Source organism: Pantherophis guttatus, chromosome 2 (assembly GCF_059756535.1).
Source record: "Pantherophis guttatus breed Tessera chromosome 2, ASM5975653v1, whole genome shotgun sequence".
In the NCBI taxonomy this organism is placed as follows: domain Eukaryota; kingdom Metazoa; phylum Chordata; class Lepidosauria; order Squamata; family Colubridae; genus Pantherophis; species Pantherophis guttatus.
The window spans coordinates 267,773,206-267,799,348 of record NC_142064.1 but is presented as its reverse complement, the minus strand read 5'-3'; the positions used below and the strand labels follow the sequence as shown (position 1 = coordinate 267,799,348).

At 42.0% G+C, this 26,143-nt stretch overlaps 2 protein-coding genes across 6 annotated transcripts; both read right to left on the bottom strand.

The window, feature by feature from the left end:
* Positions 1 to 573: 573 nt before the first annotated feature.
* LOC148115825 (uncharacterized) lies at positions 574 to 19,355 on the bottom strand. Of its 3 annotated transcripts, none has more exons than XM_087884265.1 (6): positions 19,235 to 19,355; positions 7,815 to 8,391; positions 7,162 to 7,279; positions 6,971 to 7,050; positions 6,124 to 6,250; positions 574 to 4,441 (listed from the first exon to the last, which is right to left on the bottom strand). In XM_087884265.1, the coding sequence occupies exons 2-6, from the start codon at positions 8,322 to 8,324 to the stop codon at positions 3,327 to 3,329; spliced, it is 1,950 nt and encodes a 649-aa protein (XP_087740391.1). In that variant the 5' UTR covers positions 8,325 to 8,391; positions 19,235 to 19,355; the 3' UTR covers positions 574 to 3,326. The 3 variants fall into 3 exon arrangements, with proteins under 3 accessions (XP_087740391.1, XP_087740392.1, XP_087740393.1); XM_087884266.1 differs by lacking the exon at positions 19,235 to 19,355 and adding an exon at positions 9,784 to 11,575; XM_087884267.1 differs by lacking the exon at positions 19,235 to 19,355 and adding an exon at positions 9,792 to 11,575.
* Positions 11,688 to 26,070, bottom strand: LOC148115824 (uncharacterized). Of its 3 annotated transcripts, none has more exons than XM_087884186.1 (6): positions 25,981 to 26,070; positions 17,288 to 17,864; positions 16,917 to 17,034; positions 16,726 to 16,805; positions 15,840 to 15,966; positions 11,688 to 14,322 (listed from the first exon to the last, which is right to left on the bottom strand). In XM_087884186.1, exons 2-6 carry the CDS (start codon positions 17,795 to 17,797, stop codon positions 12,284 to 12,286), a joined length of 2,874 nt encoding a protein of 957 aa, XP_087740312.1. In that variant the 5' UTR covers positions 17,798 to 17,864; positions 25,981 to 26,070; the 3' UTR covers positions 11,688 to 12,283. The 3 variants fall into 3 exon arrangements, with proteins under 3 accessions (XP_087740312.1, XP_087740310.1, XP_087740311.1); XM_087884184.1 differs by lacking the exon at positions 25,981 to 26,070 and adding an exon at positions 19,235 to 19,365; XM_087884185.1 differs by lacking the exon at positions 25,981 to 26,070 and adding an exon at positions 19,243 to 19,326.
* Positions 26,071 to 26,143: the final 73 nt, after the last annotated feature.

Below are 26,143 nucleotides of genomic sequence, written 5' to 3'. Positions count from 1 at the left end.
ACTTACGAGGATATAAATTAGAAGAAGAGGTAGTGAAAGAAAATATGATAATTTGGGCAAAAAATTTCGGTTATAGTATTCAATTAGACAAATGGGAAAAACTATGGAAAATAAATTATAAATTGACAATGTCTGTACCCTATAAAGAAAATCTCTACAAAATGTTTTATAGGTGGCACTTGCCACCAGCCAGATTGGCAACAATGTTCCCCGGCACGCCACCAACATGTTGGAAATGCAAACACCACAAAGGCACCTATTATCATATGTGGTGGACCTGCCCAATGGCGAAACAATATTGGCAAAGGATCAAAATACAATTAGAGGAAATAACATGCCAAAAGATAGAACTAAGACCAGAAACCTTCCTACTAGGTATAGTGAATGGACACTACGAAAAAGAAATAACATACTTAATCATACACATGAGAACAGCAGCACGAATACTATACGCACAACATTGGAAGAGTAGTGATATACCAACACCAGATAAAGTAATTAATAAAATTATGGAATGTGCGGAATTAGATAGACTCACCTGTTATAGGAAAAATGACGGACTAGGTCAAGCTCTTCAATGCAAGAAAGAGTTTATTGCGCAAGGTTCAAACAGTTCAAAGACGGTTCAAGAAACGGGACGCTGCCTTATACTCACAGACGCCACTCCAGGTTTTAGTTCCATCACCACTGGAGGGTGGTGAGCTGCAAAACCCGGCAGGTTATCCTCAGGCACATCAAACAACCTCCACTTCTCCTCCTTCTCTCTCTTCAACCTGTCTCCCTATCATCAACCTCCAAATCTCCTCCAGGGAATGCCTTATGGTCATTCTCTGACTATCTTCATCAAAAGAAATTGTTGCCCCTAATTTACTCAGCAGATCCCTGCCTAACAAGGAAATAGGGCATTCAGGGATATACAAGAATTCATGCTGGATTTCAGCTTCCTTAAAATCACACATCTCTGGTTTCAAGACCTGCCGCCCCATGGCTTGCCCTGATACCCCCTGGACCTGAATTTTATGGGATCCGGGGGGCTGCAATCTGCTTATTTACAATCACTCCCCACAACTTATCCACTGTTCCTTCCCTTAACCATCCCTGAGGGGGGAGGGGTTAGCCCGCCTCCCTTTGTGGTCTGCATAAGAATTTTAATCGATCCTTTGATCCTTTCGGATAGGAAGGGTTGCTAAATACTTGTCAAAAACTTTTAACATGCATGCCAGTATTTGGCACGATCTGAACCCCACCATTCTATCACACTGCCGTCGACTCGTAGCCCCGGAAACTCACGGTCACTAGCGAGAAATGCGACGGCTTAACCACCCACACAACCTGACACAGACTTCGTTAGGGTAGCCACCCCGAGTCCGAGGGAGTGATCAAGTCCGTCCTTCTGCCTTCAAATGAGGCAGGTACAATTCTTTTACAATATACTCACTTAAAAACGCTCCCACTCCGTAGCTTCCTGGCCAGGAATTTGTTCAGACCACCTTTCCTACACCGCAGGGTTCTTGGACTCGATCAGAGCTCCGTCGGTCCCATAGGGCTATCGCTGCTGTCTCCCGGAGATTTTATCCCCATGGCACCTGGAGAATGTTCAGGAGCGACTTCCCGATGGTCCCAAGGGGTCGAACGGCCCTCAGCGAAATATCGCCTTGCACCTAGTCCTGCCTCGGTCGCCAGCTGATATAGGAAAAATGACGGACTAGGTCAAGCTCTTCAATGCAGGAAAGAGTTTATTGCGCAAGGTTCAAACAGTTCAAAGACAGCGAAGGGTCTGAACAAAGATGGCTGATTTTGACCAGATATTTATACAGTATAAAGGCAAAGTTATTATGAAGAGTGCGACATTTCACACGTAGAAGTTACCCTTTCATCTGTTTCTAGGAAAGACATAACAGCCCTTTTCCCACAGGCTCAGGTTCTCAGCTCCGGAGCTCAAGACATAATAAAAGGAGATAAGGGGCTCAAAGGCGCCTCACGAGCAGTAAAGAGGACAGTAAGGGAAGCAGTATTTCTTCTCTAGAATCTACATGACATTTGGGGTGTAATAAACATTAAACAACAGGATGTATCTGTTTAGGGTCAGTTTGCCCTTTTACAATTCTGAACCTACGTCAAATACCGTTTGTCATCTCAGCACCTTGGCACGGAAGAGGCACTTCTGTCTTGACCAAAGATTTGGATTTCTAATATTTGAGTTTTATCTCAATATTGAATCTTAGCCTGGCTCACACCAAGGAACTACAAAACAGGGAAGAACATGATTATTACTTAGTATGGGAAAAGTGGTATAGTTGGTTGAAAGATAGAAAAGAGATGAAGTAATAGGAAATAAACAAAATGACCAAATATAGAAAGATGAAAACAAAGTACAGACATAGGTCAATAAAGGACAATTGTAGATAGATAAAAAGAAATGACCAAACAAGGAAGAGTCAAAATACAAAGAAAAATGTATATTACAGTTGCGATAAACTGGACATGTATTGAATTTGGTGTTTACATGTTTTTATCTTTTGTACGTCTTATTGTTCTGTTTAGTTTGTATTTATAAATAAAAATTGAAAAAAAAAAAAAGAAATATTTCTACATGCAGAGAAGACCTTTGAGTATTTGGACTTGGCAAAAACCACAAGCAGGATTAGGGATTCACCGTGTTCCGGTTTGCACTAGAAAGGCAATTTATGAATGCATATCTAAGAAGGTAAACAATTTATATGAATTATTTATTTATTTTTATTTTATTTATTCAATTTATATGCCGCCCCTTTCCGAAGACCCAGGGCAGCTCACAATACACTAAAAAAATCACTATAAAAAAACTTAAAAATTAAATTACTCAAATGGTACTTGTATGAGATTTTAGACAACTATAGGTAGTTGTCGATTTACTACAGTTCATTTAGTGATTGTTCAAAGTTATAGCAGCATTGAAAAAAGTGACTTATGACCATTTTTCACGCTTATGGCCATAGCAACATCCCCAAAGTTACCTGATCAAACGTCAGATGCTTGGCAACTGATTTATGACAGTTGCAGAGTCCCTGGATCATGTGATCACCTTTTGTGAGCTTCTAACAAGCAAATCCAATGGGGAAGCCAGATTCACTTCATAACAGTATTACTAACATAAAAACTATTGTGAGTCACTTAACAAATGTGGCAAGAAAAGTCGTCAAATGGCGCAAAACACAATAACTGTCCCGCTTAGCAACAGAAATTTTGGCCTCAATTGCAGTCATATGACGAGAACTACTTGGGAAAAAAAAGCTCACAAAAGCTCACAAAAAGCCCTCTCCACACTGCAGACCTTTATTTGACTTCTATCTTGTGTGGCTCCTCTTGTGGCGATGAAGATGACCGCTACAAGTAAAGCTCTTTCCACACTCCATGCATTTATAAGGTCTTTCTCCTGTGTGGATCCTCTTGTGGGAATTAAGGTCATGGCTACGAGTAAATGTCTTTCCACACTCACTACATTTATAAGGCTTCTCTCCTGTGTGGATCTTCTTGTGGTTATAAAGATTATTGTTACAAGTAAATCCCTTTCCACACTCCATGCATTTATAAGGTCTTTCTCCTGTGTGGCTCCTCTTGTGGGAATCAAGGTTACTGCTATAAGTAAAGCTCTTTCCACACTCCATGCATTTATAAGGTCTTTCTCCTGTGTGGCTCCTCTTGTGGCGATGAAGATGACTGCTATAAGTAAAGCTCTTTCCACACTCCATGCATTTATAAGGTCTTTCTCCTGTGTGGCTCCTCTTGTGGGAATCAAGGTTACCGCTACAAGTAAACGTCTTTCCACACTCAGTACATTTATAAGGTCTTTCTCCTGTGTGGGTCCTCTTGTGGGAATTAAGGTAATGGCTACGAGTAAATGTCTTTCCACACTCACTACATTTATAAGGCTTCTCTCCTGTGTGGATCTTCTTGTGGTGATAAAGATTATTGTTACAAGTAAATCCCTTTCCACACTCCATGCATTCATAAGGTCTCTCTCCTGTGTGGATCCTTTGATGGATTATAAGGGACTCAGAATAACAGAAGCTCTTTCCACACTCAATGCATTTATACGTTCGTTCTCCTTTGTGGATCCTCTGGTGGGAATTAAGATGACTGCTACGATTAAAGGACTTTCCACACTCCATGCAGGTAAATCGTTTCCCTTCTGAATGTGTATTTTTATGAGAAAAGAGATTATCGGATATATTGAACCTCTTTGTACACTCCATGGATTTATATGGTCTTTCTCTCTTATTGATCACTGTATGGTTAGGAAGCCAACTGACCTGAGGAAGGCCTTTTTTAACTCCACTTTGTGATTGCTTTGTTTCATCACTCTTTGGTTTCATCTGATCTACAAATTTCCTTTTCCTCCCTTTTGAATGGATCGCTTGGTGTTCCTCCTTGCAATTCTTATTGTCTTCTCTATTACAGCCTTGAAAAAGAAAAATGAAAACTGTACCAAGAATAGGGGAACAAGCAAAACTTTTCTTCTGAATCGTCAATGTATTTCAGCTGTTTTGTTGGCAAACATGAAGAGTCCAAACAAAGATAATAGCAAAGACCCATTTCCAAGTGAAATGATCCCCATATAATAGGATTGGATCACAGCCCTGATTTAATCTTTCATATGGGACAATTCCATGCTGCCACAAACTCCCAAAGTGCATTGGAAACTGTGTCATAATGGGGCAGCAACATACCCAGCACTTCCCAACTTCAATAAAAGTCTCATCTCCACTTGTCTACAGAGCAGAATTTTTGAAAGTCAGAGGGAATTTCTGGATGGCAATACCTCCCTACCCTCAATTTAGGCTAAAGCCAATTCCAGTACACAAGTGGGCATATCTCTAAGAAGGGAACATGCCTCTCAGAGGTCATCTGGTCTTCGTTATAGCAGCTCAGGGCCATCGGGAACACAGTGACCAGGTTCAGGAGGGAATAACGAATCTTGGTAGCCAGGATCTTGCTCTGTCCATTCAGCCTCTTCCTCAGAGTCTTCCTAATATCTTTTATGAAATGAGTATTTTGTATTTCATGAGCAGAATGCTTTTTAAAAAAACAAACAATTTACTTTATGTAAAAAGCCAGGCTATGCAGTTTTTCCTTCAATATATTTCCTTCTTCCATAAAGTCAGTTTGGTCAAAAGGTTAAGACACCGGGCTAGAAACTAATAAAGTAACAGACATTTTAAAAAAAATTACTTTGTCATTCTTGGGTACCAATAAGGAGAAAAAAATGAATTTCAACAAATATAGAATCAAGCAGTAGCATAACAAAATTGATAAAAGTGAAGGGAGTCTTTAAATTAACGCACGAGATAAATAATGATGAAAATTCAGAATATGATACTGTGTGGGGAAGATGGTACGAATGGATAAATGATAGAATCAAGGAAGAAGTAAAAGGTGTAGAAATTAAGTAGAAATGTATAGTATAAATGACACCAGATATTTTTCATATATTTATGTACAAACACTGCGAAACCGATGTCAAACAGAATTGTTATTATATTTTATGTATGTAAAAAAATCAATAAAGTGTAAATAAAAAAAAAAGTGAAGGGAGTCTGAATACATTCCATATCCTTTATTTTTTGTACATAAAGGCAGCAGACAAACCAAAATTCTTTCTTCCTGCTGTTTTCCATACAACAATCCTGTGAAATGGATTGGAGAGAGTTTTGGCCCAAAGTCACCCAGCCAGCACTCATGCCTAAGGCAGAACAAGTACTCACTCACAGTCACCCAGTTTCTACCCTGGTGTCTTAACCCTTTGACCAAACTGATTTTATGGAAGGAGGAAATTTATTCAAAGAAAAACTGGAAATCTGCAGGTTGTGTCTATGTTCCATGATGGAGAAGATAATTTTGACTCACTTGGTGCTTTACTGTTTTATCCCAGAATGATCTGTAATTGCTGAAAAATATTTCATCTTATTTGTTTTGATAAAAAAAATAGCATCATGCTTTTTTAACACTTAAGAAAAAAAAGAAAAGAAATTGTTTCCTTTAAAAAAATGCTTTCTGCTCATAAAACACAAAATAACCCCTTTCAACAACTGTTGAATCATGCTACAGCATAACAAAATTCTGAGCAGAGAAAGGGATTCTTACCCAGAGAAGAGAGATTCCTGGAATTCTCCAGCATGACTTCTCTGTGGAGTTCTCTTTGGTCAGCATCCAGTTGAGACCACTCCTCCTTGGAGAAATACACGGCCACTTCCTCAAAAGACACAACATCCTGAACAAGGACACAAGTTTCCTTAGTAACAGATAATTCCAAGAATAATGAGATAATTTTCTTTCACCAATTCTAGGAAAGAGATCTAGTGAATAAAATGGGCATCTTCTGCAGTATTAAGAATAAAATCTCACCGCTTTTGGCTGATGGCACAACTAAATCATGTTTGATCAAGCTGGAAGTGTTTGGAATGCCTTAAGGTATAGGCAACTAAAATATTCTTGGTCAATTGACAGTTGGATCTTAAATTCACTACTTGTCAGTGACTCCCATTCTTCCTAGGATAGGCAGAGAGAAATACTGGCAAAACCCAGCTGACATGTTTTCCAATGGCTCATTTTATCCATTGAGGGACCAACGTACCCCAACTCCAAACCTTCATGAAGGAGTTGGAAGAGGTTGTAATAGAACTCTATATGTCTATGGAGATTCTCAATCAGCAAATCATGATTGTCCCAAAGACGCTTTTCAAAAGCACAAAAGGATTTTTTTTTTGTAATGGTGTGTGAGAATAACCCATACATTGAAATCTGATGGTGAAGCAGGAGGGGTGGAGAAAGCGACTCACAAAGGATCCCCTCAAAACGGAGAGTGTGAATGTTCAGTGACCTGATGTCAAATTCATATTGCTTAGAAACAACAATTTCGTACATTGAACTCTAGAACAAAATAAAATCTATCCAAGATTCATGGACCTTTTCCTATGTTTCTTCTCCTTACCTGAAGTAGCGGTTCAGCTAATCCTTCAACTTCATCAGAAAGAGGTGATTCTAAAAACTCCAAGGACAGCTTTCTACTCTCTGGGAGAAAGAGAAAAATACTGGAAGCAGATTTCTTAAAGAGAGACACTCCAATAAAGCAGAGCAAAAGAATCGGCTAAATATTGAACTCTCACAGTAAGAGCTTGTTACCTGGAGTGGTGTCCTGAGTTTGATCTTTGTGTAAGGTCTCCATGAACAGCAGCTCTTGAGAACATTTGAATGAACTTTTCCTGTTCTTGGGATACTCAGTCACAGCTTCCGTGCATTTCTGGATATGATGTGACACAAGAAAAAAAGGAAAAGTACACAGATAAAAATTATCATACTGCATTTTCAAACTAGCAGGCCTCAATGTCCATTGCTGAAACTCGAAAGAGAACAGAAGAATTGCCCCAAATACATCCTCTAGAACAGTGGTCCCCAACCCCCGGTCCGTGGACCGGTGCCGGGCCGTGAAGTACCTGGCACCTGGCCGCACAGCGGCCGGGGGACAGGAACGCTTCAGCGCAAAGGCTCCTGGGCCGTGCGCAATGGGTCTGCGCAAAGGCTCCTGGGCCGTGCGCAATGGGCCTGCGCAAAGGCTCCTGGGCCGTGCGCAATGGGCCTGCGCAAAGGCTCCTGGGCCGTGGCCCCACCCCTGCGCGCACTCAGCGGGCCGCGGCGATAAAAAGGTTGGGGACCACTGCTCTAGAAGAATAGAACAGATGCCCTTAGGAATTAATAATCCCAGAAAATTCTGCCAGAAAGGAATTGACAACTTCAGAGAGATCCTCTTTGGAGCCGCCATGATTACATTCTCCCACCTGCAACTCTTCCTGCATGTTTTCCTCCTCCTGAGTCAGCAAGAAGCCTTCAGCCAGGGACACCGCCTGGGAACTGGTCTCTGCTCCACACTCCCGCACCCATCTTGCCACCTCTGGGGGAAGGACAGCCAGGAATTGTTCCAGGAGCACCAGGTCCAGCATCTGAGCCTTGGTGTGTTTTTCTGGTTGCAGCCACTGATGACAAAGGTAGTGAAGCTGAGTGCAAACATCTCGGGGACGGCTCCCCTCCTGAAACTGCACTTTTGTGAAGTGACAGCATTGGACCCCTGAAGTGTTGGATGCCTCTTCGTGGCTCTTCTGCCCAGGACTTGCCCCATTCTTCCCACAGCTCCAAGGCTGAGCAGCTGGAGGGCCTTTTCTAACTTCTGTATCTGCTGGGTGTTGTCCCTCCATCTTCTCTCTGGTCTCTAAAAAAGCTCCAAAATGCACCCACGGGTCTCCGTTGGTCTTTCTGTTCACAAGAGGTCTGGCCAAATTTTCCAAGGCCATTCAGCTCTCTCTTCCCAGACAAGATTTGTAAGATTCCCGAAGAACCAGAATTTTTTTTTTGATGTATCTGAGATGGAAAAATGGGGAGGAGGGGAGGGAAGATTAAGTAAAGAAATTTGTATGAACCCACCAAGGTTTGAGGGGAAATCTTATTAGCCAGCTTGCTCTCTCTACATCTGGGGAAATTTGCCTTGAACCCTTCAGGATCAATGTCTATCAAAATATTGGAAAATACATTTAAATGAGTATTTGATTTCTACTTCCTAGTTTCTATTAAAAATTTAGTTTTTATTCTTATGTCTTCTGGATTACTTCTATAAATTACCCTAGGCAGAAATTATACATAATGCTCCTTCTTACTGTTTTCCCCCCAACAACAGCCCTGTGAAGTAGATTGGGCTGAGAAGTGGGATGGCCTCAAGACTTTCATGCCAAAGGTTGGACTAGAAGTTAATCTCCTGTGTCAGGGCATTGATTAATCCCATAATTGGCTCTGGGACAAATCACCCTGATTAGAGGATGGATCGAGGCTTTATCCAAGTTGCAATATTCTGAAAAGAAAACCTGAAGAAAAGTTCTCTAATAAAACTCATTTATTTGTTATAAAGAAAATAAAACACCTCACTAACTAAGAAAGAGAATTGCTACCTTTTGAAATAGTTCGGGCCAGCTGCTTTCCAGCAACGGGCACCCGTGGCAAGAGAACAAAGGAAAAAAAGTGTGTGAAGGAATGTGGGTGGATGGACATGCGTAGTAGCTTTTGATAACAATTCTTGGCAAGGTATGGAAAGTCTGATAGTCCAGAAATGATGAAGCTCAGCTGGTAAATAAAATAACGCACTGACATCCTGGTTTCAAAGCCTTGTGCTTTCATCACTGAGCCAAATGGTCTCTCTGGCTAATCATAATTTAATACAATATAATTTAAAAGACAGTTTAATAGCATTTCTATGGCTGCATAGTTAAGAACAAGTCCTTGCACCCCTTGCACCCAACTCCTTACACACGGAGTTGAAGCCTTGCATGCAAAGCCAGCAGGAGGGACTCCGACCGCTCGCTTCTCTCGGCCTAAGAAGGGGGAGGGAGGGAAGCCCCTTCGGAAAACGGGGCCACGAAATATGCAGGAAACTGTCCAGGAGTCACGACTGACTTGGAGGCACAAAGCTCTGTTTTGCAAACACTTCTCCTCCTCCTCTCCCTCCATGCAAAGCTCTTCCCGTCGAAATGGATTGTAAATCCTCTTTTCTGCGACCCTGTTTTTTTTTCCCCTGGGGGCAAATGGAAGGGCGCGAAGCTTTGCTTTCTCCCCTGCCTGGTCCTTGCATGCACAGGGACGGCAGGGGAACATGGGGCCAATGGCTCCCCCTCCCCCTTTCCACGACTCCGAGCCCGAGGAATGTGAGCGTCCAGCGCGGGAGAAAAGTCACCCACCCACCCAGTGACTGAACCCCCCACTCACGTCTGTACCTCCAAGTCCAAGTCTTCCCTGCAGCCTCTTCCCTTCCCTGAAAGGCTCCTCCGGGTACTGGAGAACCTTTCAAGCCTCGGGAGTCTCGCACCCCTCTCGACTTGGGAAAGAGACCGGCGCATGCTCAGTTCTCTCGTAAGCCGCTCTTCGAGGTCGCCCCCTAGAGGATCCTGTGTGCATTGCGAGAAGACCCTGCAAGGGCTCCGGACGTCATGTTCCATACGGGTCTGGGATGATGGGCATTAAATTTGAAGGAAAGGTTCCCTCTAAGATTGCCTATCTAGAAAGGAAGTGGCCTCTCCAGCAAGCATCAGTTTCTAGATTTTCCCTCTTTTTAACCTCTAAGAACCGTCTGTGATCTTGTGAAGATTGAGAAAATCTCTTGTGGAGACTCAAAAATCCCTTTCCTGTAGAACAGCTTCTCTGAACGGTCTCCAGGGATTCCCAGGAGGAGGCCTCAAAAATGAGCAAAATCCTGTCAGAAATGGCAGGGCGGTCATTGTGGCGGATGGCAAACTCAGCCTTGAAGTGTGGGGAGATCAGGGGGCTGGCAGAGGTACAGGGAGGAAAGCAACAGGTTGAGGAAAATTGAGATTTGTATTGATTTTTTCTTAGTGAGTTTTCAGTGAGTTCAATTATTACAGCTTCCTTTCCAAATTCATGCCTCTGCTTAGCCAAGGAAACACTAAAGGCAGCCTGTAATACTGAGAATAACCATAGATCCCAATGAAAATGAAGCATTAAAAGAAAAGTTCCAAAATGGAGTGAAAGCTCAAAGTTGTGGACCTTTAAATTTTTTTACCTCAAAACAAGCCGCCATGATGGAGAAATTAAGATTGGGAGAATAAAGTCTCATATGTGACTAGAGAAAAAGTGGAATCACAAAATGAAGGAAAGCAAATACTGAAAAATAAATATAAATCTCAAATACTACGAGGCGAAAAAAAAAGAGAGAGAGATGAAGTTTTATTTTGGTTGTTGAATAGGCAATACACCTCAGGAAATTTGAGTAGGAACCTTAAGAGCTTTTTTGCATTGGTGCAAAATGCAGCGGTCCATATGGTTTTGTGCAAATCCCATTGTGCACATGCATTACCTTTCCTGCGGGAGCTGCATTGGCTGCCGATTTGCTTCCGGGTGCAATTCAAGGTGTTGGTTGTCACCTTTAAAGCCCTTCATGGCTTGGGACCAGGTTATCTGAGAGACCATCCCTTGCCAGTCACATCTACCCGACCCATCAGAGTGGGCAAGCAGGGAATGGTGCAGGTCCTATCCCCCAGGGAGATACACCTGGTGGGACCCAGAACGGCCTTCTCTGTGGGGGCCCCCTCTCTGTGTAACATCATCCCCCAAAGATTTGAATGGCCCCCACTCTAGGACTCTCCCAGGAGGAGCTGAAAACCTGGTTCTGCCACTGGGAACCCAGAGCGGGATGGAGCACATTAAGTGGCTCATGTGAGATGCTGTCACCATGGTAGGGGGTTATTTTATTATATGAATTTATTATATGACTCTTCTTCAATAAAAGAATAAAAGAAGAGTTTTATTGTTTTTATATGAGGTTTTATATTTTGTAAGCCGAAAACAGTCAGAGAAGGGGCTCAGCCCTGATACTTAACTCAACAGAAGTATTGAGGCAACAACAAGAGGTTTCCGATAACCACTACTAAAAGTTGTGCTTTTTTTTTATCTAAAAGATACTTGAAGAATAAAGTTATAGTTGTGTTTGATATTTGAAACAATATAATGAAAAACAATTAGAAATATTTCTACATGCAGAGAAGACCTTTGAGTATTTGGACTTGGCAAAAACCACAAGCAGGATTAGGGATTCGCCGTGTTCTGGTTTGCACTAGAAAGGCAATTTATGAATGCATATCTAAGAAGGTAAACAATTTATTTGAATTATTTATTTATTTTTATTTCATTTATTCAATTTATATGCCGCCTCTCTCCGAAGACCCAGGGCGGCTCACAATACACTCAAAAAATGACTATAAAAGGACTTAAAAATTAAATTACTCAAATGGTACTTGTATGAGATTTTAGACAACTATAGGTAGTCGTCGATTTACTACAGTTCATTTAGTGATTGTTCAAAGTTACAGCAGCATGGAAAAAAGTGACTTATGACCATTTTTCACACTTTTGCAACATCCCCAAGGTCACCTGATCAAACGTCAGATGCTTGGCAACAGATTTATGACATTTGCAGAGTCCCTGGATCATGTGATCACCTTTTGTGAGCTTCTAACAAGCAAATCCAATGGGGAAGCCAGATTCATTTCATAACAGTATTACTAACTTAACAACTATTGTGAGTCACTTAACAAATGTGGCAAGAAAAGTCGTCAAATGGCACAAAACGCAATAACTGTCTCGCTTAGCAACAGAAATTTTGGCCTCAATTGCAGTCATATGACGAGAACTACTTGGAGAAAAAAGAAGCTCACAAAAAGCCCTCTCCACACTGCAGATCTTTATTTGACTTCTATCTTGTGTGGATCCTCTTGTGGCGATGAAGATGACCGCTATAAGTAAAGCTCTTTCCACACTCCATGCATTTATAAGGTCTTTCTCCTGTGTGGCTCCTCTTGTGGCGATGAAGATAACTGCTATAAGTAAAGCTCTTTCCACACTCCATGCATTTATAAGGTCTTTCTCCTGTGTGGATCCTCTTGTGGCGATGAAGATGACTGCTATAAGTAAAGGTCTTTCCACACTCCATGCATTTATAAGGTCTTTCTCCTGTGTGGCTCCTCTTGTGGGAATCAAGGTTACCGCTACAAGTAAATGTCTTTCCACACTCAGTACATTTATAAGGTCTTTCTCCTGTGTGGATCCTCTTGTGGGAATTAAGGTAATGGCTACGAGTAAATGTCTTTCCACACTCACTACATTTATAAGGCTTCTCTCCTGTGTGGATCCTCTTGTGGAAATTAAGACTGCTGCTACAAGTAAATCCCTTTCCACATTCCATGCATTTATAAGGTCTTTCTCCTGTGTGGATCCTTTGATGGATTATAAGGGACTCAGAATAACAGAAGCTCTTTCCACACTCAATGCATTTATACGTTTGTTCTCTTTTGTGGATCCTCTTGTGGGAATTAAGTCTACTCATAGCAGTAAAGGTCTTTCCACACTCAATGCATTCATAAGGTCTCTCTCCTGTGTGGATCCTTTGATGGATTATAAGGGACTCAGAATAACAGAAGGTCTTTCCACACTCAATGCATTTATACGTTTGTTCTCTTTTGTGGATCCTCTTGTGGGAGTTAAGTCTACTCATAGCAGTAAAGGTCTTTCCACACTCCATGCATTCATAAGGTCTCTCTCCTGTGTGGATCCTTTGATGGATTATAAGGGACTCAGAATAACAGAAGCTCTTTCCACACTCAATGCATTTATACGTTTGTTCTCTTTTGTGGATCCTCTTGTGGGAATTAAGTCTACTCATAGCAGTAAAGGTCTTTCCACACTCCATGCATTTATAAGGTCTTTCTCCTGTGTGGCTCCTCTTGTGGGAATCAAGGTTACCGCTACAAGTAAATGTCTTTCCACACTCACTACATTTATAAGGTCTTTCTCCTGTGTGGATCCTCTTGTGGAAATTAAGACTGCTGCTACAAGTAAAGGTCTTTCCACACTCCATGCATTTATAAGGTCTTTCTCCTGTGTGGATCCTCTTGTGGGAATTAAGACTGCTGCTACAAGTAAAGGTCTTTCCACACTCCATGCATTTATAAGGTCTTTCTCCTGTGTGGATCCTCTTGTGGGATTTAAGGTGCTTGCTTAAAGTAAATCCCTTTCCACACTCCATGCATTTATAAGGTCTTTCTCCTGTGTGGATCCTTTGATGGATTATAAGGGACTCAGAATAACAGAAGGTCTTTCCACACTGCATGCATTTATACGTTTGTTCTCTTTTGTGGATCCTCTTGTGGGAATTAAGATGACTGCTTAAATAAAAGGCCTTTCCGCAATCCATGCATTTATAAGGCTTCTCTCCTGCGTGGATCTTCTTGTGGTAATAAAGATTACTGCTACAAGTAAAGGTCTTTCCACACTCAATGCATTTATAAGGTCTTTCTCCTGTGTGGATCCTTTGATGGATTATAAGGGACTCAGAATAACAGAAGCTCTTTCCACACTCAATGCATTTATACGTTCGTTCTCCTTTGTGGATCCTCTGGTGGGAATTAAGATGACTGCTACGATTAAAGGACTTTCCACACTCCATGCAGGTAAATCGTTTCCCTTCTGAATGTGTATTTTCATGAGAAAAGAGATTATCGGATATATTGAACCTCTTTGTACACTCCATGGATTTATATGGTCTTTCTCTCTTATTGATCGCTGTATGGTTAGGAAGCCAACTGACCTGAGGAAGGCCTTTCTTAACTCCACTTTGTGATTGCTTTGTTTCATCACTCTTTGGTTTCATCTGATCTACAAATTTCCTTTTCCTCCCTTTTGAATGGATCGCTTGGCGTTCCTCCTTGCAATTCTTATTGTCTTCTCTATTACAGCCTTGAAAAAGAAAAATGAAAACTGTACCAAGAATAGGAGAACAAGCAAAACTTTTCTTCTGAATCGTCAATGTATTTCAGCTGTTTTGTTGGCAAACATGAAGAGTCCAAACAAAGATAATAGCAAAGACCCATTTCCAAGTGAAATGATCCCCATATAATAGGATTGGATCACAGCCCTGATTTAATCTTTCATATGGGACAATTCCATGCTGCCAAAAACTCCCAAAGTGCACTGGAAACTGTGTCATAATAGGGCAGCAACATACCCAGCACTTCCCAACTTCAATAAAAGTCTCATCTCCACTTGTCTACAGAGCAGAATTTTTGAAAGTCAGAGGGAATTTCTGGATGGCAATACCTCCCTACCCTCAATTTAGGCTAAAGCCAATTCCAGTACACAAGTGGGCATATCTCTAAGAAGGGAACATGCCTCTCAGAGGTCATCTGGTCTTCGTTATAGCAGCTCAGGGCCATCGGGAACACAGTGACCAGGTTCAGGAGGGAATAACGAATCTTGGTAGCCAGGATCTTGCTCTGTCCATTCAGCCTCTTCCTCAGAGTCTTCCTAATATCTTTTATGAAATGAGTATTTTGTATTTCATGAGCAGAATGCTTTTTGAAAAAACAAACAATTTACTTTATGTAAAAAGCCAGGCTATGCTGTTTTTCTTTCAATATATTTCCTTCTTCCATAAAGTCAGTTTGGTCAAAAGGTTAAGACACCGGGCTAGAAACTAATAAAGTAACAGATATTAAAAAAAAAAAATACTTTGTCATTCTTGGGTACCAATAAGGAGAAAAAAATGAATTTCAACAAATATAGAATCAAGCAGTAGCATAACAAAATTGATAAAAGTGAAGGGAGTCTGAATACATTCTGAATGCATTCCATATCCTTCCTTTATTTTTTGTAAATAAAGGCAGCAGACAAACCAAAATTTTTTCTTCCTGCTGTTTTCCATACAACAACCCTGTGAAATGGATTGGAGAGAGTTTTGGCCCAAAGTCGCCCAGCCAGCATTCATGCCTAAGGCAGAACAAGTACTCACTCACAGTCACCCAGTTTCTACCCTGGTGTCTTAACCCTTTGACCAAACTGATTTTATGGAAGAAGGAAATTTATTCAAAGAAAAACTGGAAATCTGCAGGTTGTGTCTATGGAGAAGATAATTTTGACTCACTTGGTGCTTTACTGTTTTATCCCATGTATAAATATTTTTCAGCAATGTAATTGCTGAAAAATATTTCATCTTATTTGTTTTGATAAAAAAATAGCATCATGCTTTTTTAACACTTAAGAAAAAAAGAAAAGAAATTGTTTTCTTTAAAAAAATGCTTTCTGCTCATAAAACACAAAATAACCCCTTTCAACAACTGTTGAATCACGCTACAGCGTAACAAAATTCTACAAAGTCAGAATGCTTTCTGAATGCATTGTATAGAAATGATTTTTTTCCCCAGAAATAACATTCAAGCCCCTTCTCTACATTCCTGAGCACAGAAAGGAATTCTTACCCAGGTAAGCCAGATTCCTGGAATTCTCCAGCATGACTTCTCTGTGGAGTTCTCTTTGGTCAGGATCCAGTTGAGACCACTCCTCCTTGGAGAAATACACGGCCACTTCCTCAAAAGACACAACATCCTGAACAAGGACACAAGTTTCCTTATTAACAGATAATTCCAAGAATAATGAAATAATTTTCTTCCACCAATTCTAGGAAAGAGATCTAGTGAATAAAATGGGTATTTTCTGCAGTATTAAGAATAAGATCTCACCGCTTTTGGCTGATGGCACAACTAAATCATATTTGATCAAGCTGGAAGTGTTTGGAATGCCTTATGGTATAGGCAAAAATATTCTTGGTCAATTGACAGTTGGGTCTTAAATCTACTACTTGTCAGTGACTCCCATTCTTCCTAGGATGGGAAGAGCAAAATACTGGCAAAACCCAGCTGACATGTTTTCCAATGGCTCATTTTATCCATTGAGGGACCAACGTACCCCAACTCCACACCTTCATGAAGAAGTTGGAAGAGCTTGTAATAGAACTCTATATGTCTATGGAGATTCTCAATCACCAGGTCACGGTAGTCCCAAAGATGCTTTTCAAAAGGCAAAAAAAGAATATTTTCTTTATAATGTTGTGTGTGAACAACCCTGGGAGACAGAAGGAAGAGCCCCGATGCTAACAACAGTCTGGTCAATGAAATCTGAAAATGAAGAAGGAGAGGTGGAAAAGGCATCTCACAAAGGATCCCCTCAAAACGGAGAGTGTGAATGTTCAGTGACCTGATGTCAAATTCATATTGCTTAGAAACAACAATTTTATACATTGAACTCTAGAACAAAATCAAATCTATCCAAGATTCATGGACCTTTTCTTATGTTTCTTCTCCTTACCTGAAGTAGCGGTTCAGCTAATCCTTCAACTTCAACAGAAAGAGGTGATTCTAAAAACTCCAAGGACAGCTTTCTACTCTCTGTGAGAAAGAGAAAAATACTGGAAGCAGATTTCTTAAAGAGAGACACTCCAATAAAGCAGAGCAAAAGAATCGGCTAAATATTGAACTCTCACAGTAAGAGCTTGTTACCTGGAGTGGTGTCCTGAGTTTGATCTTTGTGTAAGGTCTCCATGAACAGCAGCTCTTGAGAACATTTGAATGAACTTTTCCTGTTCTTGGGATACTCAGTCACAGCTTCCGTGCATTTCTGGACATGATGTGACACAAGAAAAAAAGGAAAAGTACACAGATAAAAATTATCATACTGCATTTTCAAACTAGCAGGCCTCAATGTCCATTGCTGAAACTCGAAAGAGAACAGAAGAATTGCCCCAAATACATCCTCTAGAAGAATAGAACAGATGCCCTTAGGAATTAATAATCCCAGAAAAATCTGCCAGAAAGGAATTGACAACTTCAGAGAGATCCTCTTTAGAGCTGCCATGATTCCATTCTCCCACCTGCAACTCTTCCTGCATGTTTTCCTCCTCCTGAGTCAGCAAGAAGCCTTCAGCCAGGGACACCGCCTGGGAACTGGTCTCTGCTCCACACTCCCGCACCCATTTTCCCATCTCTGGGGGAAGGACAGCCAGGAATTGTTGCAGGAGCACCAGGTCCAGCATCTGAGCCTTGGTGTGTTTTTCTGGTTGCAGCCACTGACGACAAAAGTAGTGAAGCTGAGTGCAAACATCTCGCGGACGGCTCCCCTCCTGAAACTGCACTTTTGTGAAGTGACAACATTGGACCTCTGAACTATTGGATGCCTCTTCGTGGCTCTTCTGCCCAGGACTTGCTCCATTCTTCCCACAGCTCCAAGGCTGAGCAGCTGGAGGGCCTTTTCTAACTTCTGCATCTGCTGGGTGTTGTCCCTCCATCGTCTCTCTGGTCTCTAAAAAAGCTCCAAAATGCACCCATGGATCTCCGTTGGTCTTTCTAGTCACAAGAGGTCTGGCCAAATTTTCCAAGGCCATTCAGCTCTCTCTTCCCAGACAAGATTTGTAATATTCCCGAACAACCAGAAATTTTTTTTTGATGTATCTGAGATGGAAAAATGGGGAGGAGGGGAGGGGAGGGAAGATTAAGTAAAGAAATTTGTATGAACCCACCAAGGTTTGAGGGGAAATCTTATTAGCCAGCTTGCTCTCTCTACATATTGGAAAATTTGCCTTCAGGATCAATGTCTATCAAAATATTGGAAAATACATTTAAATGAGTATTTGATTTCTACTTCCTAGTTTCTATTAAAAATTTAGTTTTTATTCTTATGTCTTCTGGATTACTTCTATAAATTACCCTAGGCAGAAATTATACATAATGCTCCTTCTTACTGTTTTCCCCCCAACAACAGCCCTGTGAAGTAGATTGGGCTGAGAACTGGGATGGGCTCAAGACAAGTTAATCTCCTGTGTCAGGGCATTGATTAATCCCATAATTGGCTCTGGGACAAATCACCCTGATTAGAGGATGGATCGAGGCTTTATCCAAGTTGCAATATTCTGAAAAGAAAACCCGAAGAAAAGTTCTCTAATAAAACTCATTTATTTGTTATAAAGAAAATAAAACACCTCACTAACTAAGAAAGATAATTGCTACATTTTGAAATAGTTCGGGCCAGCTGCTTTCCAGCAACCGGGACCCATGGCAAGAGAACAAAGGAAAAAAAGTGTGTGAAGGAATGTGGGTGGATGGACATGCGTAGTAGCTTTTGATAACAATTCTTGGCAAGGTACGGAAAGTCTGATAGTCCAGAAATGATGAAGCTCAGCTGGTAAATAAAATAACGCACTGACATCCTGGTTTCAAAGCCTTGTGCTTTCATCACTGAGCCAAATGGTCTCTCTGGCTAATCATAATTTAATACAATATAATTTAAAAGACAGTTTAATAGCATTTCAATGGCTGCATAGTTAAGAACAAGTCCTTGCACCCCTTGCACCCAACTCCTTACACACGGAGTTGAAGCCTTGCATGCAAAGCCAGCAGGAGGGACTCACTCAGCTCGCTTCTCTCGGCCCTTATAAAAAGGGGAAGGGAGGAAAACCCCTTCAGAAAACGGGGCCATGAAATATGCAGGAAACTGTCCGGGAGTCACGACTGACTTGGAGGCACCAATCTCTGTTTTGCAGAGACGACCTCTCCTCCTCTCCCTCCATGCAAAGCTCTTCCCGTCGAAATGGATTGTAAATCCTCTTTTCTGCGACCCTGTTTTTTTTCCCCCTGGGGGCAAATGGAAGGGCGCGAAGCTTTGCTTTCTCCCCTGCCTGGCCCTTGCATGCACAGGGACGGCAGGGGAACATGGGGCCAATGGCTCCCCCTCCCCCTTTCCACGACTCCGAGCCCGAGGAATGTGAGCGTCCAGCGCGGGAGAAAAGTCACCCACCCACCCAGTCACTGAACCCCCCACTCACGTCTGGACCTCCAAGTCCAAGTCTTCCCTGCAGCCTCTTCCCTTCCCTGAAAGGCTCCTCCGGGCACTGGAGAACCTTTCCAGCCTCGGGAGTCTCGCACCCCTCTCGACTTGGGAAAGAGACCGGCGCATGCTCAGTTCTCTCGTAAGCGAGGAGGGAGGGAGGGAGCTGCACCGCTCTTCGAGGCCGCCCCCTAGAGGATCCTGTGAGCATTGCATGAAGACCCTACAAAGGCGCAGGACGTCATGTTCCACGCGTATCTGGGATGGTGGGCATTAAATTTGAAGGAAAGGTTCCCTCTAAGATTGCCTATCTAGAAAGGAAGTGGCCTCTCCAGCAAGCATCAGTTTCTAGATTTTCCATCTTTTTAACCTCTAAGAACCGTCTGTGATCTTGTGAAGATTGAGAAAATCTCTGTGGAGACTCAAAAATCCCGTTCCTGAAGAGGAGCTTCTCTGAAGGGTCTCCAGGGATTCCCAAGAGAAGGCCTCAAAAATGAGGAAAATCCTGTCAGAAATGGCAGGGCGGTCAAAAGACGAGGAAGAAAAGTCTCTCTATGAAACCCAGCTTGTGTCTTGTGGCGGATGGCAAACTCAGCCTTGAAGTGAGGGGAGATCAGGGGGCTGGCAGAGACACAGGGAGGAAAGTGAAAGGTTGAGGAAATTTGAGATTTGTATTGATTTTTCTTTAGTGAGTTCAATTATTACAGCTGCCATTCTAAATTCATGCCTCTGCTTAGCCAAGGAAACACTAAAGGCAGCCTGTAATACTGAGAATAACCATACATCCCAATGAAAACAAAGCATTAAAAGAAAAGCTCGAAAATGGAGTGAAAGCTCAAACTTGTGGGCCTTTAAATTTTTTTACCTCAAAACAAGCCACCATGATGGAGAAATTAAGATTGGGAGAATAAAGTCTCATATGTGGCTAGAGAAAAAGTGGAATCACAAAATGAAGGAAAGCAAATACTGAAAAATGAATATAAATCTCAAATACTACGAGGCAAAAAAAAAAGAGAGAGATGAATAGTTTTATTTTGGTTGTTGAATAGGCAATACACCTCAGGAAATTTGAGTAGGAACCTTAAGATCTTTGGAGTAAAAGAATATTTTTTCTAGTCAAATGTAAAGATGATTTTACTGGTTTGAAAAGATTAGTCTGGATCTGGAAGTGGACAGTGCAAGAAAAAAGAGATTTAGCTCTAATTAATGAAAGAAAGGAGGGAGGGAGGGAAATTGTGGTGAAGAAACAATTTTAAAAGAATGGCTTTAACTTTTCATTCTGCCTCCATTCTTTCTAGCCCATTTATTTAAGTTTATTTAAATGAAATTTAGTTTTTTCCCCTAATCTTTGTCATACCATAGAAAGGCAAAAAATGCTTGTAAAAGGTTTTTTTGAACATGCATTTCATGGGCTTCCCCTCATTCTGGCTTATTTTGTGAGAGAGATTCTTCATCCTGAAGATTTTTCCAAACAGGATACATTGATATATGTGACGAGTTTCTCACATAATAACAGGCCTTTCACCAGGTAAGTGTCCATGATTTGCAAATACGAAGATCCACACATCCCAGATCCAGTTCTCCTCACCTCTGTATGTATCTATCAGGAAAAACTCAAGTTATTTTCTGAAGTTGTTCTTAATTTCATATTTTATTAGGTTTGTTTTGGTTATCAATAAACTAAAGCTCTTTCACTCTTATTCTTCTGAGTATCCCTAATGTCGCAGAGTGCAAGCGAGCGAGTGAGAAACTAACTAAACTCTATCAAGCTCTAGTGGCACAGTGGTTAGAATGCAGTACTGCAGGCTACTTCTGCAGAGTGCTGGCTGCCCGCAATTTGGCAGTTCAAATCTCAAATCTCTCCAGGCTCAAGGTTGACTCAGCCTTCCATCCTTCTGAGGTAGGTAAAATGAGGACCCAGATTGTTGTGGGCAATATGCTGACTCTGTAAACGGCTTAGAGGGCTGTAAAGCACTATGAAGCGGTATAGAAGTCTAAGTGCTATTCCCTCTTGCTGTGCCTGGAAGCTTTTAGGGGCTGGATGGGGAGCAATGGGTTGAAACTAAACCATGGCAAGACTGGGTGGCTCTGGGTTTGGGGTTTGTTGGCTCAGGGAGAATTGCCACATCTGGTCTTGGATAGGGTGGCACTACCCCACAGACCCTATGTGTAATTTGGGGATTCTCCTGGACACATGACTCCTGCTTAAGGAGCAGGTGGCAGTCGTGACCAGGAGGGCCTTTGCACAACTGTGGGTTGTGCACAAGTTACGCCCTTTCCTGAAGCTAAAATCCCTACTAAGTCATTCATGCCCTAGTCACTTCCCGTCTTGACTATTTCAACGAGCTCTATATGGGGCTGCCATTTGTTGTAAATCAGAGGTCCAGGCTTTTGCTCTGTTTCAAGATGTTTTCCAAAATGTCTCTAAGATGTCTCTCCCGGTCTCCCCGAGAGCTTTATTTTTATACAGTTTTACACAAGCAGATAAAAGGTAGCACAGTAACAGGGTTCTGATTGGATAACTTATTCACCCCCCTCTCAAGATGCCGTCCTCTCTAGGTGAGATTATCTCATCCAAATCCGAGCCAAAGATGAAGTAAGCAGGCAAGACCCACAGCGCATGTGCCACGGCAGTGTGCTGCTGCTTGACCTACTGACCTACAGCCATTGAAGAGCATCCAGAAGCTCATTTTGCATTGGTGCAAAATGCAGCGGTCCATATGGTTTTGTGCAAATACCATTGTGCACATGCATTACCTCTCCTGCAGGAGCTGCATTGGCTGCCGATTTGCTTCCGGGTGCAATTCAAGGTGTTGGTTGTCACCTTTTAAGCCCTTCATGGCTTGGGACCAGGTTATCTGAGAGACCATCCCTTGCCAGTCACATCTACCCGACCCATCAGAGTGGGCAAGCAGGGAATGGTGCAGGTCCTATCCCCCAGGGAGATACACCTGGTGGGACCCAGAAGGGCCTTCTCTGTGGGGGCCCCCTCTCTGTGTAACATCATCCCCCAAAGATTTGAATGGCCCCCACTCTAGGGCTCTCCCAGAAGGAGCTGAAAACCTGGTTCTGCCAGTGGGAACCCAGAGTGGGATGGAGCACATTAAGTGGCTCATGTGAGGTGCTGTCACCATGGTAGGGGGTTATTTTATTATATTAATTTATTATATGACTCTTCTTTAATAAAAGAATAAAAGAAGAGTTTTATTGTTTTTATATGAGGTTTTATATTTTGTAAGCCAGAGAAGGGGCTCAGCCCTGATACTTAGCCCAACAGAAGTATTGAGGCAACAAGAAGAGGTTTCAGATAACCTCTAATAAAAGTTGTGCTTTTTTTTTTATCTAAAAGATACTTGAAGAATAACATCATAGTTGTGTTTGATATTTGAAACCATATAATAAAAACAATTAGAAATATTTCTACATGCAGAGAAGACCTTTGAGTATTTGGACTTGGCAAAAACCACAAGCAGGATTAGGGATTCACCGTGTTCTGGTTTGCACTAGAAAGGCAACTAATTGCAGACTACATATGGCAAGGGAAGAAGGCAAGAATTAAATTAAAGCACCTACAAGACTCAAAAGAGAGAGGAGGACTGGCACTGTCCGATTGGGAAATCTATTACAAAGCATCTGTATTAATTTGGATCAAGGAGTGGATGGAACTCAAAAACCATAGACTATTAAATTTGGAAGGATTCGATCTTCAGCGAGGATGGCATGCCTTCCTATGGGAGGGCACAGACAAAAAACATGAATACTTTCAGAGTCATACAATCAGACATGCGCTATACCAAACATGGCAGAGTATTAAAAAGGCACATTATAACAAAATCCCGGAATGGTTGTCAACGATGGAAGCCCAGATCTATCCAAATGCCATGGACTATAATAAAACGAAAACTTATAAAGATCTGTTAAATATCCGGGGGGAACTAAGAACGAGGCAAGAACTAAAAGAGATGGGTACAGACATTGACTGGTGGCCGTATGCACAAATAAAATCAAGATACAATAAAGATTCGGCTCAATTTGAATTCCAAAATGGTCAAACCGAATTAGACAAAATTTTGCAAGGGACACAGGACAAATTGATTAAAAAAAATCTATAATTACTTACGAGGATATAAATTAGAAGAAGAGGTAGTGAAAGAAAATATGATAATTTGGGCAAAAAATTTCGGTTATAGTATTCAATTAGACAAATGGGAAAAACTATGGAAAATAAATTATAAATTGACAATGTCTGTACCCTATAAAGAAAATCTCTACAAAATGTTTTATAGGTGGCACTTGCCACCAGCCAGATTGGCAACAATGTTCCCCGGCACGCCACCAACATGTTGGAAATGCAAACACCACAAAGGCACCTATTATCATATGTGGTGGACCTGCCCAATGGCGAAACAATATTGGCAAAGGATCAAAATACAATTAGAGGAAATAACATGCCAAAAGATAGAACTAAGACCAGAAACTTTCCTACTAGGTATAGTGAATGGACACTACGAAAAAGAAATAACATACTTAATCATACACATGAGAACAGCAGCACGAATACTATACGCACAACATTGGAAGAGTAGTGATATACCAACACCAGATAAAGTAATTAATAAAATTATGGAATGTGCGGAATTAGATAGACTCACCTGTTATAGGAAAAATGACGGACTAGGTCAAGCTCTTCAATGCAAGAAAGAGTTTATTGCGCAAGGTTCAAACAGTTCAAAGACGGTTCAAGAAACGGGACGCTGCCTTATACTCACAGACGCCACTCCAGGTTTTAGTTCCATCACCACTGGAGGGTGGTGAGCTGCAAAACCCGGCAGGTTATCCTCAGGCACATCAAACAACCTCCACTTCTCCTCCTTCTCTCTCTTCAACCTGTCTCCCTATCATCAACCTCCAAATCTCCTCCAGGGAATGCCTTATGGTCATTCTCTGACTATCTTCATCAAAAGAAATTGTTGCCCCTAATTTACTCAGCAGATCCCTGCCTAACAAGGAAATAGGGCATTCAGGGATATACAAGAATTCATGCTGGATTTCAGCTTCCTTAAAATCACACATCTCTGGTTTCAAGACCTGCCGCCCCATGGCTTGCCCTGATACCCCCTGGACCTGAATTTTATGGGATCCGGGGGGCTGCAATCTGCTTATTTACAACTGATCTTCCTGCTCCCATATTTACCAGAAACGTTCTGTACTGACCCCCTATTTTCATTGTAACTAATGGCTCAGGCGGGGGTTCTTCCAAGCCTGGTCCCCCTCAATCTGACCAAGTCATGTCTGCCAATCCAATACTTTCCGCTTTCAGCTGCCCTGCGCCCTCTCCAAATCCTCTACCAAAACCTCAACCTGAACTTGTCTGTCCAACCTTCTACTCAAACCTCTCCTCTGTCCTCGTTCTCCCCTTCTCCCAGAGAGCTGCCCACGCAGCTGTGACCCAAAATCCGCTCTTCTCATCCCTCTACTTCTCACCATCTGTCTTGGGCATTCCTTTTCCCAAGTAATTCCTTTTCCCAAATAATTTTATTTCTATACCACCCTTCTCCCGAAGGACTCAGGGCAGTGTACAGCCAATTTTGTTTAAAAAAAACAAGACAAACACCAATTTAAAATAATTAAAAATATTAAATGGATTCGGCTCAATTTAAAACCCCAGAAATTTAAAACCTCCAATGTAAAATTATGTTGCTAACCCAGCCTGGCGGAACAACAGGATTTTGAGTACAGGTTTAATTAAGCGTTGTTAAACCTCCAAAAATTTCCAGAAAAGAAAAAATAAAAATAAAATCAAAATGTATTCAGAGCAGAAAGGAGAATGTATCTGCAAAGCTTTCATATGTTAATGAAAGAGGCTTCACAGAAAGAGGAGGAGGGGTGGGGGGGTGAGAGAAAGGAGAAAAAAAGTTTTAAAGGAATAAAAAGCATCTCTTTTCCTGTTTCTCCCCTCCAAAGGAAGGGGGGGAGAGAAAAACCCCCTTGCATCCCACTTCACAGTGCCCCTGCCAACAAACCAGCCTTTTTATTCATCCCTGCCTCCTGCTCTTTCTTCTCCACCTACAGCCCCCACAGCCTCCAAATCATCATCTCCCTCTCCCTCACTCTGACTGCTACCTCTAGGAGAATGACTCCCCTTGACTTTTGACTTCAGGCCAGGATCACTCATATGCCTCTGATTTCCTCCTCCGCTCCCTCCAGCAGCCCCCTTACTTTTCCTGCCTGCTCAGATACACATAACCCGACTATTTCAGCCCAACATTGCAATAAATCCTCAGCTTTTTTCAACAGGGCTCTCACCCATTGATCAGGATATTAAAATTGATCAGGATATTTATCCTGATTCACTACAATCACTCCCCACAACTTATCCACTGTTCCTTCCCTTAACCATCCCTGAGGGGGGAGGGGTTAGCCCGCCTCCCTTTGTGGTCTGCATAAGAATTTTAATCGATCCTTTGATCCTTTCGGATAGGAAGGGTTGCTAAAATACTTGTCAAAAACTTTTAACATGCATGCCAGTATTTGGCACGATCTGAACCCCACCCATTCTATCACACTGCCGTCGACTCGTAGCCCCAGAAACTCACGGTCACTAGCGAGAAATGCGACGGCTTAACCACCCACACAACCTGACACAGACTTCGTTAGGGTAGCCACCCCGAGTCCGAGGGAGTGATCAAGTCCGTCCTTCTGCCTTCAAATGAGGCAGGTACAATTCTTTTACAATATACTCACTTAAAAACGCTCCCACTCCGTAGCTTCCTGGCCAGGAATTTGTTCAGACCACCTTTCCTGCACCGCAGGGTTCTTGGACTCGATCAGAGCTCCGTCGGTCCCATAGGGCTATCGCTGCTGTCTCCCGGAGATTTTATCCCCGTGGCACCTGGAGAATGTTCAG

Bases quoted from the DNA above. Each gene is read 5' to 3' on its own strand.
- LOC148115825 (XM_087884265.1), bottom strand. From the start codon at position 8,324: ATGGCCTTGGAAAATTTGGCCAGACCTCTTGTGAACAGAAAGACCAAC. The intron at 7,051-7,161 runs GTAACAAGCTCT...TCTTTCTCCCAG, and splicing joins AACTCAGGACACCACTCCAG to AGAGTAGAAAGCTGTCCTTG. The intron at 6,251-6,970 runs GTAAGGAGAAGA...GTCCTTGTTCAG, and splicing joins TAGCTGAACCGCTACTTCAG to GATGTTGTGTCTTTTGAGGA.
- LOC148115824 (XM_087884186.1), bottom strand. From the start codon at position 17,797: ATGGCCTTGGAAAATTTGGCCAGACCTCTTGTGACTAGAAAGACCAAC. The intron at 17,035-17,287 runs GTGGGAGAATGG...CATCATGTCCAG, and splicing joins ACATGCAGGAAGAGTTGCAG to AAATGCACGGAAGCTGTGAC. The intron at 15,967-16,725 runs GTAAGGAGAAGA...GTCCTTGTTCAG, and splicing joins TAGCTGAACCGCTACTTCAG to GATGTTGTGTCTTTTGAGGA.